Source organism: Hyperolius riggenbachi, chromosome 1 (genome assembly GCF_040937935.1).
Source record: "Hyperolius riggenbachi isolate aHypRig1 chromosome 1, aHypRig1.pri, whole genome shotgun sequence".
In the NCBI taxonomy this organism is placed as follows: domain Eukaryota; kingdom Metazoa; phylum Chordata; class Amphibia; order Anura; family Hyperoliidae; genus Hyperolius; species Hyperolius riggenbachi.
The window spans coordinates 558,123,792-558,143,257 of NC_090646.1; the positions used below are offsets into that span (position 1 = coordinate 558,123,792).

General features: G+C 43.6%; 1 protein-coding gene across 9 annotated transcripts in view; it reads right to left on the reverse strand.

Annotated features, from left to right (window-relative positions):
* The window catches only part of PPIP5K2 (diphosphoinositol pentakisphosphate kinase 2), a 150,739-nt gene that overhangs the window by 50,619 nt on the left and 80,654 nt on the right, over positions 1-19,466 (reverse strand). For all 9 annotated transcript variants that reach the window (XM_068247465.1, XM_068247464.1, XM_068247462.1 and 6 more), the window contains exons 12-14: positions 11,582-11,657; positions 11,368-11,477; positions 8,713-8,798 (exon numbers count right to left, since the gene is read on the reverse strand). In XM_068247465.1, the coding sequence (XP_068103566.1) occupies positions 8,713-8,798; positions 11,368-11,477; positions 11,582-11,657 (272 nt within the window). The remainder of the gene's footprint in view (positions 1-8,712; positions 8,799-11,367; positions 11,478-11,581; positions 11,658-19,466) is intronic.

Consider the following 19,466-nt stretch of genomic DNA (forward strand, 5'->3'; position numbering starts at 1 on the left):
CCTTAGCGTTGGGTTGGCAGAGACAGATGTTTTCATATGGAGTAAGATTACGTGAAAGATCTTTATTATGGATAAGGGACGTAATCCAACGCTTAATTTGGGAGTATCTGAAAATTTCCCTCTGAGGGATTTGGAATTTCTCCTGGAGGTCGGGCCACGAATATAAGCCTCTGAGAAAGTTGGTTGGAGTCAGTCCGCGGTCCGTCCACCAGGAGAATGCCTTCGGGTTATCTAATCCCGGAGGAAAAAGAGGATTGTGGGTCAAAGGCAGTAGTGGAAGGTGAGGAGATTGTAGGTTGGCAGAATAGCGGAGTGAGTCTCAGATTTTCAAGTTATGCAATAAAGGGGGGCTAAGGGTTAAGGGTCTTACTTTCTGTGGGAGCCAGAGTAACGTGCCAGGGAGTAAAGGGGTACAATCAGGGATCTCTAAAAAGACCCACAAAGGGGTATCTTGTGATTGAAACAGACGAGTTAGCTGGCATATTGTAGCTGCATGGTAGATGAAGAGATCCGTGGTACCCCCAGAACCCCATCTAGTTTATGAGCAAACATTGTAGATTTTTTGACCCTAGGGCCCCTATGACCCCAAATGAAAGTCAATATTTTGTTCTGGAAAATACGTAAATAGTGGGGAGGGACTGTGATGGGTAAAGTGCGAAAAAGGTAAAGTAATTTAAGTATGTCATCTTTATTGAGTTTATTTTGCCTAACCAGGATATGGGGAGAGTAGACCAAGTATTTGTTAGGTTCGGTAAAGATTTCAAGAGTGGGGGGTAGTTAGCTGCGAAGAGGGAGGTATAAGACGGAGTCAGGCTGATTCCTAGATAGGGAAGAGTCCGAACCCATTAAAATTGGAGTCGATTCTTTTAGGGGAGAAAAACACTGTTCATCTAGGGAAATGTTCATGGCCTTGGATTTAGCTGCGTTGATACGTAATCCCAAGATTTTCGCAAAATGGGCAAATGCTCTTAGGGCGTTGGGAACCGAGGTCTGAGGTTCCGTGAGAAAAAGTAGGTTATCGTCCGCGAATAATAGTTTATGGTGGATACCCGCCCGTTCCACTCCCTTAATGTTGACGTCCTCTCTAATAGAGCTAGATAGGGGATCTAGGGCTAAAATAAAGAGGAGGGGGGACAGGGGGCAGCCCTGCCTCGTTCCTCTTCCGATTGAGAAGCTTTCTGAACTATGGCCCAGATGTCTTACAAATGCTGTAGGGGAGGAATAGATTCCTTCGATCCAATTTAAAAAATGAGCGGTGAAGCCCCATTTATCAAGGGTATGTTTTAGGTACGACCAGGAGAGGGTGTCGAAAGCTTTGAAGATATCTAATGATAAAGATATCCCTGGAATCTTACGGTGATGTAAGAAGTGAGTCAAGAGGACAGCCCTTCTAGTGTTGTCCTCAGCCTGGCGTCCAGGGACAAACCCCACCTGATCTCTGTGTATTAGAGCAGGGAGGAGCTTATTTAATCTAAGGGCCAAGATTTTGCCCAGTAGCTTTAGGTCGATATTCATTAAAGAGATTGGGCGGAATTGGTGCGCTTCGTGGCTTTCTTGCTCTTCTTTAGGGATCATAGAGATTTGTGCTTTAAGCATACTTTGTGGGGGGAGCTTTCCTTCCCTGAGCTCATTAAAACAATTAGTTAAGGTAGGGGCAATTAGATCTGTAGTCTTTTTATAATATTGGGCTGAGAAGCCGTCTGGGCCAGGAGTCTTATTAAGTTTAAGAGTTTTTATGGCCGTTTGAACCTCAAGTGCAGTGATAGGGGCGCTGAGGAGAGTTGAGGCATCCAAAGTTAGTTTAGGGAGGGAAACTTGGTCTAGAAAGGAAATGATATCCTCATCGGTATTCCCTGATGTGTTAGTATATAATTTGGAAAGGAATTTAGCAAAAATGTCCACTATCTTGCGGGGGTTGGCCGTGGTCTGACCCAAGAGATCACGAACCTTGAGAATTTTGGGGTATAGAGGGTGAATTTTAAGGCTTCGTGCCAGTAAGGCGAGAGGCTTGTTGGCGTTATAATAAAACATCCGTCTCCGCCAACGCATCTGTCGCTCAGCTTTATCAGCGAGTAGGAGATCAAGTTCAGTACGGACCCGTTCTTTAATCAGTCTATTAATGCTGGAAGGAGTCTGTTTCCATTCTTGCTCTGCTTTATCTAGCCTAGCGGTCAGATCTTCTATCTTGAGATTCCTTTGTCGTTTAAACTCACTTGCCATGCTGATCAAAAAACCTCTCAAGGTCGCCTTGTGCGCTTCCCATAGAGTAAGGGAGGAGGATACAGAACCTATGTTGTCCTGAAAGTATTCCTTGAGCCTATCTCTGAGGCGATTTAAGAGCTCATCTTTAGTCAGCATGGTGTCGTTAAGGCGCCAAAGGAATTCCCTGCGAAGAGGTAGGGAGATTGAGCAACAGATAGAGATGGGGGAGTGGTCGGACCAGGAGGTGCTATGTATCCGAGCTGCAGGGACGAGGTGTAGACAGTGTTGTTGGACAAAAATATGGTCAATGCGACTGAAGCTATCATGAGCATGTGAATAGAATGTGAAATCTTTAGATGTAGGATGAAGTTCCCTCCAAGCATCGATAAAGCCATATTTATCTAGAAGTTGATTTTAGCTCCCTGTTGATCAGAGGTATCGACCGATGGAGCAGAAGTCGTATTTCTCTGTCTGTCTAGTTTTGGGTTTAGTGTCGCATTGGTATCCCCAGTGACAATTAATTGGCCGACCCCATGTTGTGCGAGGAATTGCAAGAAGTGTGAGTAAAAGTTGGACTGATGGGCATTAGGAGCGTAGTATGTGGCTATCGTAATATCTCGATCATATAAGGACCCTATGAGGATGAGGTATCTGCCAGTGGGATCTGCAATTTGTTTATTGCAGATGAAGGGGGTGTGTTTTCGGAAGGCTATTATGACCCCTCTGACTTTAGTTCGGGCACAAGCAAAATAGACATCTGGGAAGTGTCGGCTCAAATATTTTGGACAGGAAGGTTTAGCTAGTCTAGTTTCCTGTAAACAAACTATGTCAGCATGACAGGAGTTATAATACGTAAAAGCCTTGGATCTCTTATGGGGGGAACCAAAACCCTGGACGTTATGTTAGAAGATCTTGAGTGTATTAGTCATCATGGAGGGTTAAAAAGTATGCAGGCTAAAAAACTGTCCAGACTAGGAGGTGAGGGACCCATAGGGAGAAAGAGGGTGAAGGGATAGAGAAAAGGTGGGTGAAGTAGAAACAGAGAGAGCTGGGGACCACCTCCTGGAGGGGGGTAGCAGGAACATGCGAGTATTGAGAATGTTGAGGGCCTTGCAGCCCGGGTGTTCATGTAGGTTGCCCAGGTGAGGGTCATTATCAGGAGAAGCCTGATAAGAAAGGAGGCCACTTGTTGAAGGGGCTCCATAAGAATCAAGGGGGGGGGGGGGGCGTGTCAGCCGACCGCCTCACTTGCCTATGGTGTGTAAATAGTGCAGGCGTCAAGTTAAAGAGCCAGCTAAGCAGGGAGGACGGGCCTAAGGAGGGTAGAATGAGGACCAGGATCAGATCAGATTAGGTCTTCCAGAAATATTAGGCTTCCAAAAAGATAAGCTCAGGATTATTGCTATAGGTTTGTAAGCAGTGGCAGTGGTTAATAATGGAAAGCAAGAGGGGTATTTTCACAGAAAGCATAAAACTTAATAGTACTCTAATATAAAGCGTCACCGTACTCTTGAAAACCATAACAAAAAGGATAGTGAGGCACGCTCCACGCCGCCGGGGCTCTCATCCAGACCATTTTAGGGCTGTAAGAGATGCACTAATAAAGTATAAGCAGCAACGTGGCTAGCTCGTAACAAAATTGAAAAGCTAGGCTGCTTAGCTTATAAAGGAATCCACGCAGCAAGGCGTCATGCACGACCCACCTCCTTAATAGCAAGAGCAGGGAGAGTCCCATTGTAATCAAACTAAACATTTAGTTAAGCAAAAAATAAGGTGTGGAACATGGAAAGGAGGGAAAGGGAGGAGCGATGGCTGCTTCCGTGGCCCTGACTTATGAACCATACATAGGATCGGAGGGGGAGGGGAAGGGGGGAGGGAAGGGACAAATAGAGCTTAATACAAATACCATCATATAGAAATGAACCTGCATCATAGAACACACGTATTTAATCATTGTATGTATGTCGAAGCTATTTTGAGTCCAATGACAAAGAAAGGAAGCCGATTAGTATATATTAGATAATGTCACTCATTTACGGCATCGTAGTTAGGCTGAGATTGCAGGTATATAAGCTCAGATGGCAGTAATAGTTATAAGGTAAACAAGTCCGGTGGGAAGTTCAAATCCTGCACGGGAAGAAACAAAGAGTCCAGTGCAGTAAAAACTAAACTAGAAGAACACATCAATCCTGGATAAAACAATAGGGATTTAAAGTACATTCCTAGAGACCTGAAACGGTGAATAAGTGATCCATCATCACGAAACAAGTTACACTAAAGCAAACAAAGCTCAAGGAGCTGAACTGGGTAACTTATATGGAGGCCAAAGTTCGGTGGCGGGGAGGGCTATTCCGGGATAATGTGGTGCCAAATCAGTTACGGTGGCTGAGGGCCTAAGGGGTAATAACGACTGAGTATGTTCATATGGGTGTGGTGCGAATTAAGCCCGGTTTGGCTAGGGGAAATCAAAAAGTCTTACCCGACCTCGGTAGGAAGAGTGAAACCTGGTAGAGAAGGAACCAGAGCCATAGCTCGGAGCGCGCAGTTTGACCGCATGGCAGGGATCTTCATGGTGGTGCGGAGGCTTCAGTGTTATTGGAGGATCTTGGGGAGGCTCTGGGAGAAGCTCCGGGAGAAGAGGTTTGTCGCCATGTATCCTGTAAGGTGGGGGATCTCCGTCCCTGCGGTTTGGAAGTAGAGCTCTTGGGGTCAGAAGGAAGAAGAATATGCAGACGCTCCAGGAGCTGCTGGGCTTCATCAGGTGTGGTAACGGTATGAGTACGGCCCGCAGTGGTGAAGATAAGTTTGAAGGGGAAGACCCACTTATATTTTATGCTTTGAGAAGTAAGAGCTGTTGTGTAGGGCTTCATGGCTCGTCTCTTCAGGATAGTGGTAGGAGCCAAATCTGCGAAGATTTGATATTGGAAGCCCTGGAATGATAAGGGTTCCTTGTCTCTAGCTGTTTGGAGAATAGTCTCTTTAGTTCTGTAGAAAGTGAATTTGATCAAAACATCACGCGGAGAGCCGTCTGCCCGTTTAGGGCCCAGTGCCCGATGGATCCTGTCAAATTCAAGGCGTTCGATGGGCATGGCCGGGATCAATTCTTGAAACATAGCGGTAGCGGTAGAATTCAGATCCTCTATAGTTTCCGGGATCCCACGGATTCTGAGGTTGCTCCGGCGGGAGCGATTTTCAGAGTCTTCCATACGAAGTTTAGCTTCAGCTAGTTCCGCGCTCACTTCAGTTAGCTCCTTGTCATGCGAGTTAAGGACGGTGGAGGCTTTATCCACCATCTCATCGAGTTCTCCCATGTGATTTGCAAGTTCTCGAATCTCCTTTTTGAGCTGCTGTGCAATTCTGTTAGCTACGGTATCTAGCTCTCGGTGCAGAAGCGTTTTAAATGTGTCTAGTAGCAAAGTATCTTTGGGAGTCCAATCCATAGCCGCATCAGGGTCGCTGGAGCCTCTTGGGGTGTTCTTGGAGCGCTTATTTTGGGAGCGTGGGTAAGAAGCGACCGTAACTCCTGAACACGAGGAGGCTGAGGACGCCATGCTGTCTTGCCCGTGGCGGCGTCTGCTGGACAAAGCGGGAGTGGAGGGTGACTCATCCCGTTTATCCTTGGAGCGGCCCATCGGTGCTCTGGGGTGTCCTCTCCAATCGTGGGGGTCTGTCGGAGGAAAAGGATGCCTGCAGCTGTAGAAAAGCTTAGTAAAGGCAGTCGGCTGTGCGGAGCGCAGCTAGAAAGCGACCTTCTCTCAAGCGCGCCAGCCACGCCCCCCTTGTATTTTTTTAAATTAAAAAATTTATTTGGGTAATTTTTGGTGTGGGAGGGAAACCGCTAATTTTAAATGCAAAATAATGTAATTGTTTAATAAAAAAAAATGTATGTTGGTGTAGTTTACTATTTGGCCACAAGATGGCCACAGTCAAAAAAGTCCTGGATGCGAACGATCTCGCATCCAGGAACTAGAAAGAACGGGGAACTTATTTTTTTGGTAGAAAGACGGAGGTCTCTGATGAGAGATCGTCGTTTTTTCTGCGAAACACTTAGATCAGTGAATGGGAACTATATTCCCATTCACTGATCGGGGGGCTAGCGGGCAGGAGCGTGCCCGATTGCGCACACCGCGCAGCAGCAGAACTTATCTGGACAAACATCCTCGTCCAGATAGGCTGAACTGGTTAATAACTGCTTTATCACTATTGACAAGCTCTCCCTTTTGTCTTTTTTATGTGAAATAATGAAGATTACCAGTGATTACTTTTACACACCAGGCATGGATGTTCTGGTCCGCTTCAAGCACCCTCTAAAAACTAATTACAAAGTTGGAAACATACATTCTCTGTTAGGGTTAGGCATAAAAGTACTAGCACAATAGTAGAAGGGATCTGGGTATGTTTAAGGTTAGGATTAGTTAGTATGAAGGGCAGTTTAGAGGTTGAGGTAAAGGTGCGTACACACATGCGACTATAGTCGTTTGTAACGATCGTTCCCCGATCTATACCAACGACGATCGTTACAAAAAACGAACCACCGACTATTAAGGCAAATGACGAACGAGCCAAATCGCTACAAAAGAAAGTTCTGTCTCGGCGGATTTTAACCAACGACGATCGTTTGCAAAAGTAGTACATCGTTGGAAACGGTCGTTCGTACTAGGCTTGACATGCGCATTTCACTATTTCTCTGTGAAACTTCTCATTTTTATGCGCAGGCGCAATAGTCGCTTTACGTGATGTAACGTTCGTTCTAACGATCAGATCGTTACACACCTTTTAAAACTATCTTTACTTAGGTCGTTCTTTCATCAATTAAAAGTTCGTTCGTCGTTCTCAACGAACGATCGTTGTCGCATGTGTGTACGTAGCATAAGGCATATGTGATAATTTAGTGATAGACATGTCCACAGTAAAAGGTCAGGGTCATGTTTAGGATAGACGCTCAGGAAAGGTTCTCATGTGGCTGAAAAAGCACCGCACCCCAAAATAATGTGCCCAATTTATGTAACCAAAAAAAAAAGGATCTAGTAGGCAGGACGCGTGATTGTGAGCTCTGTCTATGAGCTTTATTCTGACATACCGATAGGGATAAAAATAATACAACTACACATAAGGCTCTTGCCGGTGAAATTTTACATTTAGCTTAGCGTTCTACCCAGTGATAGCACAATACAGAGAAGAATCGGTAGGCTCTGGCCCTTGGCGAGCCGAGTCCTCACCACTTGGACATGACCTTGATAAAAGAGCTTCAAACTTGTAAACACAAAGTCCACATCTCCTCCTCTCCAAAGTGGTAGCCACACTTAGCCCTAATGGGAAATCATCTGTGCAGCCACAATGGCAGTTAAATTAAACCTCAAATTTAAATTTAAGACTAGTGACACACAGAGTAAACACCTAATAGCCTACTGTACTGCTTATATGGTTTATGCCATATTGTGCCCGTGGTCTGTTCTAGATTTGCAAGATCATCCACCAGTTTAGAAAAAGAGTTCTTGAACACTTGCACTTAGTACAGACAGCAAGGTTAGCTGATCACACCCAAAATAAGCATGGTGGCAATTCCAGCTGTCCTAGAGTTGTAGGATTAGAGAAAAACTCCTCTTCCAAATAGAAAGGACAATCAGTCCTATAAGATTTAATGACAAAAATACCTGCTTTTGCCACAATAAAGACTATGTTTAGTTGTATGCAATTAGTACAGTTTCTATCTTCCACATGTGCTAAAGCCATTTACTCTTGATTCATTATAAAGGGTGCTGCTCAAGTCACTTTAAATCTTATCTGCACCTTCACTGGGAAGAGCAAACCCCTCAGGATCTCTCCCTTGAATTCTGGTTACCCAGTTTTCCATATCCATATCCCCTCCCCACAACACTTTGGTGGCTCTTGAACCAAGCACTTGAACCATCAAGCCAAAAGTACAAATCCAACTGTGTTTCAGCAGAGGCCACTGAGCAGAAATACATGCAAAAAATGCCCCCCCCCCAAGCTAGTACAATATCGCTAATCAGTGGTAATTCCAACAGTAAAATATTGGTCATTTTACAGATGGGTGACTATTACAAAACCTAATCCTATTCTCACACAGGCGCTAATACCGGTTATTAAAGGAAATTTGGGTGCCAGAAGCATGGCACCCCAAAACATGGTGGGTGTTGGGGCCAACCGCTATGCAAACTGCAGTTACAGTATATTTGTAGCCACAGTTTGTATAGCAGGCGGCCCTGACACCTGTTATTTTATCGGGCACTCCGTTAATAGCGGATGCTAACCCTGTTCACTTGTGCAGCTGGACCATTACTATGGAAACATGCTACTAGCGTATCTTGCGGTACTTCCGAGCGGAATAGTAATCTTACAGTGCACGGAAATATCACTGCTGTTTCATGAATCAACCTCATTATCTTCTTTCTTAAAGTCTATACGATGATATTCCTAGGGTGCCTAAACCAGTGTATTATGAATAGGATAGACTTCATCAATACGATCACAGAATTTAACGTGTACCTTCTTCTTCACTAGATGTCTTCGGACAGCCATGTGGCAGGTATGTCAACTGAACTTTACGATTTATTCCAGAAAAGTGTCCATACCTTTAATATAAGCAATCCGTTGAATACCAATAATAAAAAAGCAACAATAATCAACACCTTGAAGAGAATATATAGTGATTTCTTGTTTTATTAAGTGTAGAAGTAAAGAATAAAAAATTTAATAGGAAAATATGAAACCCCACAAATGAAAATGTAATATTGGTTTACAGTTTCAGCTGCTGGTTTGATTGGCAAGCTTTGTAAGTAGAAGAAAGCCCTCGTTTTCTGAAGTGTAGTAAGGATAGCTCCACAGAGAAGATTAAGGCCAAGTTACCAGTCACCAAGTTGGAGAACTTTGATGTAATGTAAAAGGTAGCCATACATGGGCCAATTCCCCCCCCCCCCCCCTTTTTTTTTAAATACAGTCCAGTTATCTGTTCCCCAACAACTTTCTGATAGATGACCGATTTCTGGCATTTTATAGAACAGAAATGTGATCAGGATCGATGAATAACTTTCGTTAGCTGGGTACAGAGTCAGTCAGCACTTGCAGTGCTCCAAGCAGACAGTGCAACAGTGCCACTGATGTCTGGACAACTATGAGCAGCAAAAAAGCTGATGTGATGGATGAACAGATACTCCAGCAATGAAATTGGGTAAAATAGATTGCTGTATAATGAGGACACTTGTATCCCATGTATAGCCGCCTTAAAAGACTTGTTTACTACAACAGTAATGCAGCGCTCCTCTACTCACAAAACATTACCACCTGGTGGTGCGGGTGGACCACTAAAAAAAAAGAAATATTTATTTGCAATATTTTGAATGTCTGTAATTAGAAAAAAGTATTTGTTAAAAATAATAATAAATGCAACAAAAAGCAGTAAAACACTGTAAAATAAATGCCACAAAAAGCAATAAAAAACATGAAAAAAAAATGCAACAAAGGCCAATAAACACCACACATTCAATTTAAAGCAGACTGTCTCAAATTACTTTAATGGGTTCAAGCTCCACCTTAATTTTCCATATGTTTAATACGGCAAGTAAATTGAGGTCACTAAGGTTTGCCGCTGATCAGAAATGTGACGCACTGGTACTGCCAACTTTTTTTTTTGCATGGTGGTGGTGGGGGGAGCCATGAGGCAAAGTCATGTGCCATTTCTGTAAGCAGCTTACCAGTTCAACCTGCAGCAGTAGCCTTGAGGCAGGGAACACACTTGACTGTTCTCGTGCAGAACTGTTCTCGAGAACTTATGTTAATCAATGTGCTAGTTCACACCTACTGTGTTGTTCACACGCAGAAAAAAAAAAAGCTGACATTCGGCATGATGACTCTGCACATTTTGGCAGTTTTCTCTATCAATTACATCAGCTGCTGTGAAAAAATGTGCATGTTTTCCTGCACAGAAACACACTTGGTGTGCAGAAAAAGTATGCAGAAGAATGCATGCGGAAAACTGAAAGTCAAGAGTGTTCCCTGCCTGAGCCTTCCAAGTGTAACCAGCTACACAAATGTGATATCTTAGATTACACCGGTAAAGAAGAGGAAGAAGGGAAGGGGAGATAGTCGTTCTACCCCCCTCTTTATAAATTTCAGCCAGCATCCATATGAAGTGCTTTTAAGTGACTCAGCTAGAGAAAGGTCAAGGAGTTATTTGCTCCAGGCTAGTGGTTTAGAAAGGATTAACATTGTAGCAAAGAATTCAGTATATTAAAAAGTAGGTCAAGCTTGGATCCTCCATAGTTACATAAAATAAGAGGTTTACACCTGAAGTGTAGTTTCAGAAGTCTATAGATGGTGGCAAGGCTGCACTATGTAAATGATCAGTACTGTCTGCTACAGAAGTCTAGCCTTGGCCCCTACCAGCACATCCTACACGGTCTTTGCAACAATTGCTGTTGGGGAGTCCCAGAATGATTTTTATCTGACTTTTTAGACCCTTTGGCATGGATCAGAAGAACCTCAATTTAGTAAAGAAAGTGGATAAAAGGTGTTTAGAGATGATTTAGACTTACCTTCATCTTCAGTCACATAGGAAAGCACATTTGTCATTTTCATATCTTCAAGAAAACTGCCTGTGGGGCGGTGTGGGATCGGCGGCCCACCTGACGTCAGGCGGGCCGCCGCTCCCACACCACCCCACAGCCATTCCATCAATAGGAATGGGTATGTGTATGTACATATGATACGTGTCATGCTGGCAGCACACTGTTTTTAACACGGATGTAAGCCGGCACAATAAAGTTTTTTTTTTTATCCCAAGACAACGTAGTGTCTTGGAATTCATCTATTGAAGATATACATAGGACTCTCTTCTGTACCCACAGCACACAGATTAAAGGGACCTTAAGCCCTGTGTTACTGGGTGAATTATCAACCACGAGCCACCGCAGTGCCTGACTCGGATTTTCTTTATTGCTTACACTTGTCATTTTGCCTCCCAGAGTCCAGATCTGCCAATCCCACCTCACAGGTAAGAGGCATGGCTGCATGGTCTGCTGAGCTCCAATAAACAAAATGACAGAACTCATCTGCAAGCACACTAGCGCGTTAAGTACAAATTTGTGTTCTTTAAGATTGAGAGGAGTGTAATTAAAGCACTTTTACTGTCTAGTCCCAACTCACATCTCTAGCACGGTTTTAAGCTGCTCCAGCTTTGCCTTGCTTTCTTCAATTTCAGAGTCATTATTCTGTCCAAGCTCAACAAGCAGCTGTCTTGCGATGTCCAGAACTTCCTGTTTGACGTTAAACATACAAACATGAATTCCAAAATAAACCCAAACATCTGTTTATACAACGTTCGGTCCTCTGAATTGTTCCAACCGCAAAAATAACTTGCCTGTAATTGCTTTGGTTTCTTCAATTTTAATTTTCCAGTCTTGTAACCGTAACATTTTTCAAACAGGTCAAAAAACCTACAATAAAACAAGTCAAGTAAGTATCCGTACGTTACAGTTTAAACTTCTAACGTACACTATTTTTTCTTCTTTTCTTGGCTTACATTTTTGAGGTCATGAGGTTCTTTTTCCAGGAACGTACATGTAGAAGTGAATACTCATTGATGTCCAACATTGCCCTTTCAATGGTGAGTAATCACTAAAGCATTCATAAAGTCTAAAGGGTACTGGGAATGTTTTCTGCAACTTTCCAACTTTGCATCGATAAAAGCAGTCATCTGGGTGAAAATAGGAGTGACTTTTTTTTCCTTAAATAAATTACTGGCCCGATTGCTGTTCTGATCCCGTCTCTAATACTCACCAAATGGCTGACTCAGGACTAATATCCAGATCTGGAGTTTGACATATTTTGAGCCTATATGAATACTGACCCCTTGCAGTCATGAACTACAAGGATTTTGCAACCAGTACCACAGATGATACTGATCAATACTGATAGATGCTTGATTTGGCCACACCCCCTAACACCTGCCTTTGTCTAATTAAGGTACCTTCTTCTGGGAGGAGTACGCCTCTGTGTGTCAGTATCTGGAATGAGGGCCAGTGGGCTACTCATACTTTTAGGCTCCTGCCACACTACATCCATTATGATGCAGAGCAAGAGACAATATAGGGCGACGCAATTTAATTTCAATCTTGGCTTTCACACTAGTACGTTCGCTGTGCGACAATTTCTGATGGAATAACTTTCAGCATGCGGTGCGTTACTGGGCAATACACACGATGCAAGCGTGAAATCTATGACTGCATGCTGCACTGGAAGGGTCGGATCACAGCAGTAGGCTGCTATACGACTTTACATCACAGTTGCAATTCCATTTTTAAGGATGCGCAACAAATATAGTGTGAAAATAACCATCCAAATCTTGTAATCCTCTAAAAGCACTTCAAACATTTGGGAGGGTGCAGCGTCACAAGGCCGATTCCTGAAAGATTTCATGCTGAAGTTGATCAGGATACGGCCTGCGGTGTATGGTAAGCCAACAGATCTTACCTCTGATCAGGTTCGATCATAGAGAGATCTGTCCCTTGGTCGAATCTGACAATCATCACTAGATATATGGGCACCTTTAAGGCTATCGATCCCTCTGTATCACAGTGTAAATAGTAGTAGTTACTGTGCAAATAGACAATACATGATACACAGTGACTAATGGCAAAAGCAGAGAATCCAAGCTCTTAATACAATCCGCATCCAGCAGGGTCGGATTTACCATGAGGCATTGCAGGCATGTGCCTACAGGCAGCTGATGTTGGAAAGGCAACCCATTCCCCTTCCCTATGCAGAGTCCTGATGAGTGTGTGAGAGGTTACTCATACTGCTATCGAAAGTCCACTGACAAGAGCTCCCTTAAGTTGGGGGCACCTCTAGCAACTTAATACTAAGGGTACCTCTGGCTACCTAATCCTAAGGGACACCTGTAGCTACAATGGGCAAGAGAAGTATGGCAGAAGTGACAGCTGGGCCAGCACACTTGTGGTGTGGTGGGGATTTGGTGGCTCATGGAGAGTGAAGCCTAGGATGTCAGGAAATCTGTGCCTACAGGCTCCCGTGATGTAAATCCGGTCCTGGTGTCCAGGCCAGTTTGAAATTATCTTTATAACCAAGAACAGGATGCTACTATTATTTAATACACATAATCACTGCTCTAAAGCTCCACTTTCAAGTTACATCATCTAGCATAAGACACCAGAGCCTAATTCAATTTACTTTTTCTCCTAACTTTACTCTCAGGTGATATTTATTTTCACCTTCCTGATAAAATGCCACCAGCAAACAAAGAATAATAATTTTGACAGTACCTACTTTTGGGAACTTCCCAGCTGCAGAGTGCAGAAAATGTATCTCCTAGGAGAAAACTTTGGAGAAAAGGTGAATTGAATAAGGCCCTAATGCTGGGAATACACGGTACCGCTAGATTTAGCCATTAGATCGCTTGACTGATAATTTCCGACATGTCTGATCACCCGGCGGATCGATTCTGTGCTCGATACCGCGGGCGGGACAATGGAAAAAAATAAGGAAAACGAGCAGAAGATAAGAGAATCGCCCGTGGGGACGAGCGGGAATCGATCCAGCGGCATAATCAAGCGGTACAAACGTACCGTGTATTCCCGGCATAATGCTAGGTACACACCATACAATTTTCTGTCAGATTTACCCGCAGATAGTTGGAAATTATCTAACCATCTATCTACCTAGCAATTAGGCATTGTTCTACTAAGCAGAAGATAACCTGAAGACAATGCACCAGAGATAATGACTAGTCTCTACAAGAAATAATCTAATGCAGAACATCTAAAACCCAATCTACACGGTACGATTCTTTGTGCGATTCGATTACGATTCTAATTACGATCCGATTAAATCCGACATGTCCGATCGGGATTAGATTCAATTCGATTTGTCATTGCAAAACAATGGCTAATCAAATTGATTTGAATGGGGCTTAACAGAAAAATCGAACAGAAAATTGTATGGTGTGTACTAGGCATAAGGTGTGGAGTCAAAAAAGCAGCTCCTCTGATCTGTATTGGCCTGTGAATGGGGTGTAACTTTAACCACTTGAGGACCACAGTCTTTTCGCCCCTTAAGGACCAGAGCCTTTTTCTCCATTCAGACCACTGCAGCTTTCACGGTTTATTGCTCGGTCATACAACCTACCACCTAAAGGAATTTTACCTCCTTTTCTTGTCACTAATACAGCTTTCTTTTGCTGCTATTTGATTGCTGCTGCGAGTTTTAGTTTTTATTATATTCATCAAAAAAGACATGAATTTTGGCAAAAAAATGACTTTTTTAACTTGCTGTGCTGACATTTTTCAAATAAAGTAAAATTTCCTATACATTTGAGCGCGAAAGTTAGTCTGATAAAAAAAAACCCATTCAGTGTATATTTATTGGATTGGGTAAAAGTTATAGCGTTTACAAACTATGGTGCCAAAAGTGAATTTTCCCATTTTCAAGCATCTCTGACTTTTCTGCGCACCTGTCAGGTTTCATGAGGGGCTAAAATTCCAGGATAGTACAAATACCCCCCAAATGACCCCATTTTGGAAAGAAGACATCCCAAAGTATTCAGTGAGAGGCATGGTGAGTTCATAGAAGATTTTATTTTTTGTCACAAGTTAGCGGAAAATGACACTTTCTGACAAAAAAAAGAAAAAAAAAAGTTTCCATTTCTTCTAACTTGCGACAAAAAAAAATGAAATCTGCCACGGACTCACTATGCTCCTCTCTGAATACCTTGAAGTGTCTACTTTCCAAAATGGGGTCATTTGTGGGGTGTGTTCACTGTCCTGGCATTTTGGGGGGTGCCTAATTGTAAGCACCCCTGTAAAGCCTAAAGATGCTCATTGGAGTTTTGGCCCCTTAGCGCAGTTAGGCTGCAAAAAAGTGCCACACATGTGGTATTGCAGTACTCAGGAGAAGTAGTATAATGTGTTTTGGGGTGTATTTTTACACATACCCATGCTGGGTGGGAGAAATATCTCTGTAAATGACAATTGTTTGATTTTTTTTACACACAATTGTCCATTTACAGAGATATTTCTCCCACCCAGCATGGGTATGTGTAAAAATACACCCCAAAACACAATATACTACTTCTTCTGAGTACGGCGATACCACATGTGTGACACTTTTTTGCAACCTAGGTGCGCTAAGGGGCCTAACGTCCTATTCACAGGTCATTTTGAGGCATTTGGATTCTAGACTACTGCTCACGGTTTAGGGCCCCTAAAATGCCAGGGCAGTATAGGAACCCCACAAGTGACCCCATTTTAGAAACAAGACACCCCAAGGTATTCTGTTAGGAGTATGGTGAGTTCATAGAAGATTTTTTTTTTGTCACAAGTTAGCGGAAAATGACACTTTGTGAAAAAAAAAACAATACATATCAATTTCCGCTAACTTGTGACAAAAAATAAAATCTTCTATGAACTCATCATACACCTAACAGAATACCTTGGGGTGTCTTCTTTCTAAAATGGGGTCACTTGTGGGGTTCCTATACTGCCCTGGCATTTTAGGGGCCCTAAACCGTGAGGAGTAGTCTTGAACCCAAATGTCTCAAAATGACCTGTGAAATCCTAAAGGTACTCATTGGACTTTGGGCCCCTTAGCACAGTTAGGCTGCAAAAAAGTGTCACACATGTGGTATCGCCGTACTCAGAAGAAGTAGTATAATGTGTTTTGTGGTGTATTTTTACATATAACCATGCTGGGTGGGAGAAATATCTCTGTAAATGACACATTTTTGATTTTTTTTAAACACAATTGTCCATTTACAGAGAGATTTCTCCCACCCAGCATGGGTATGTGTAAAAATACACCACAAAACACATTATACTACTTCTCCTGAGTATGGCGATACCACATGTGTGACACGTTTTTGCAGCCTAGGTGCGCTAAGGGGCCCAACGTCCTATTCACAGGTCATTTTGAGGCATTTGTTTTCTAGACTACTCCTCACGGTTTAGGGCCCCTAAAATGCCAGGGCAGTATAGGAACCCCACAAGTGACCCCATTTTAGAAAGAAGACACCCCAAGGTATTCCGTTAGGGGTATGGTGAGTTCATAGAAGATTTTATTTTTTGTCACAAGTTAGTGAAAAATGACACTTTGTGAAAAAAACAATAAAAATCTAATTTCCGCTAACTTTTGACAAAAAATAAAATCTTCTATGAACTCATCATACACCTAACAGAATACCTTGGGGTGTCTTTCTAAAATGGGGTCACTTGTGGGGTTCCTATACTGCCCTGGCATTTTACGGGCCCAAAACTGTGAGTAGTCTGGAAACCAAATTTCTCAAAATGACTGATCAGGGGTATAAGCATCTGCAAATTTTGATGACAGGTGGTCTATGAGGGGGCAAATTTTGTGGAACCGGTCATAAGCAGGGTGGCCTCTTAGATGACAGGATGTTTTGGGCCTGATCTGATGGATAGGAGTGCTAGGGGGGTGACAGGAGGTGATTGATGGGTGTCTCAGGGGGCGGTTAGAGGGGAAAATAGATGCAATCAATGCACTGGGGAGGTGATCGGAAGGGGGTCTGAGGGGGATCTGAGGGTTTGGCCGAGTGATCAGGAGCCCACACGGGGCAAATTAGGGCCTGATCTGATGGGTAGGTGTGCTAGGGGGTGACAGGAGGTGATTGATGGGTGTCTCAAGGTGTGATTAGAGGGGGGAAATAGATGCAAGCAATGCACTAGCGAGGTGATCAGGGCTGGGGTCTGAGGACGTTCTGAGGTGTGGGCGGGTGATTGGGTGCCCGCAAGGGGCAGATTAGGGTCTAATCTGATGGGTAACCGTGACAGGTGGTGATAGGGGGTGATTGATGGGTAATTAGTGGGTGTTTAGAGGAGAGAAGAGATGTAAACACTGCACTTGGGAGGTGATCTGATGTCGGATCTGCGGGCGATCTATTGGTGTGGGTGGGTGATCAGATTGCCCGCAAGGGGCAGGTTAGGGGCTGATTGATGGGTAGCAGTGACAGGGGGTGATTGACAGGTGATCAGGGGGATAGATGCATACAGTACACGGGGGGGGGGGGGGGGGGGTCTGGGGAGAATCTGAGGGGTGGGGGGTGATCAGGAGGGGGCAGTGGGCAGGGGGGGGGGATAAAAAAAAAATAGCGTTGACAGATAGTGACAGGGAGTGATTGATGGGTGATTAGGGGGGTGACTGGGTGCAAACAGTGGTCTGGGGGGTGGGCAGGGGGGGGGTCTGAGGGGTGCTGTGGGCGATCAGGGGGCAGGGGGGGGGGGAAATCAGTGTGCTTGGGTGCAGACTAGGGTGGCTGCAGCCTGCCCTGGTGGTCCCTCGGACACTGGGACCACCAGGGCAGGAGGCAGCCAGTATAATAGGCTTTGTATACATTACAAAGCCTATTATACATATGTGCAGCGGCGATCCGGGTGCTAGTAACCCGCCGGCGCTTCCGAACGGCCGGCGGGTTACTACGAGCAGTGGGCGGAGCCAATCCCCGGCGGCTGATCGCGTCACGAATGACGCGATCGCCGCATAGCCACTCCCGCAGCCGCCCCCACCGATGGGCGTATTGCGGTCGTTTGGGCCCAGTCTTTGCCGCCGCCGCCCATCGGCTGGGGGGCGGTCGGCAAGTGGTTAAAGATACGACATACCATCAGTCACAACAATGGCTTCTGAGTGGGGTTATTTAGCTCTGGATTGTAAGGAGCTACCTGCCATTTTCCCATCATGCTTTGCAGCAAGTCTGACAATCGTATATTTAGCACCTGTCAATTACTGGTGTTAGGAATATGGACCCGGAAACAGTTGAAACCTTGATGAATTATTTAGAACTTCATAAGCAGCGAAAGAGAATTTTCAATTATTGTGCTAAAAAGGTTGCGCTCCAAAACAATAAAGACCTGCTAGATAAATGTAAGGAGTTAAAATGAAAGTCATTTAAGTATAGGAAATCACTGATAACAAGATCACATTCAGACTTGAGTGCTGCTGTATTATTGGGACTATTGACAACAATTTTAAATAGAAACCATAACCAAGAATTGAACTTCATCCCAATCAGTAGCCGATACCCCCTTTTACACGAGAAATCTTTTCCTTTTCACAAACTGATCATCAGGGGGCTCTGTATGGCTGATGTTGTGGTGAAACAGGAAACTGTGAGAACCATGGTCCTGGCAGTTTCCTGTCCGTAAATCTCATTGCATTGTGGGAAATAGAGGTTTACAGCTGTTTCCAACTGCCAAAAAAGCAAGCAGCGTCTCCTTTCACCGACATCACCTGCCAGCAGTAAAAATGTCACCATGTGATAAATGTCAGAATGTAAATCATTTATACATAATTATTGTAAAAATGAAGCACTTTTTAATTACATTATCTTCACTGGAGTTCCTCTTTAAGACATGTCCATCTCATATTTTAACCACTTAAGCCCTCAGTAGTTTTATGGACGTTTATGCATCCGAGCAATGTTCACCTCCCATTCATTAGCCTATAACTTTATCACAATGAACTGATCTATCTCTTGTTTTTTCCGCCACCAATTAGGCTTTCTTTGGGTGGTACATTTTGCTAAAAGCAACCTTACTGTAAATGCATTTTAACAGTAAGAATAAGAAAAAACTGAAAAAAATTTCTCAGTTTTCAGCCATTATAGTTTTAAAATACGTGCTTCCATAATTAAAACCCGCGTATTGTATGTGCCCATTTGTCCCGGTTATTTCACCGTTTAAATTATGTCCCTCTCACAATGTATGGCGACAATACTTTATTTGGAAATAAAAGAGCATTTTTACCGTTTTGCATTAATCACTATTTACAAGCTTATTAAAAAAAAAGAAAAGAGAAGGAAATATTTCATCTTTACATAGATATTGAAAAAGTTTAGACCCTTAGGAAAATATTTGTGATTTTTTTTATTAAACATTTTATGCGGGTATTTTTGGGAAGGTGGGATGTAAATAGTATTTGATTTGGGTAAATATATGTGTATTTTTTTTTTTTCACTTTCAGATGTAGTTTTACTTTTTGGCCACAAGATGGCAACCTTGAGTTTGTTTACATAACGTCACTATGCGTAACATGTACGTTTAGAGGGACATAGGAGTCAGAAAAAGTGAAGCTTCCGTGAGAAGCTGTCGCTTTTACTGCGGGGGAGAGGAATCAGTGATCGGGCACCATGGCCCGATTCATTGATTCCTGGGCTAACAAATCCGCGGCCGGGAGCGCGCGTAAACGCGCGCGATCGGGCGCGCACGTCTTCCGTGACAAAG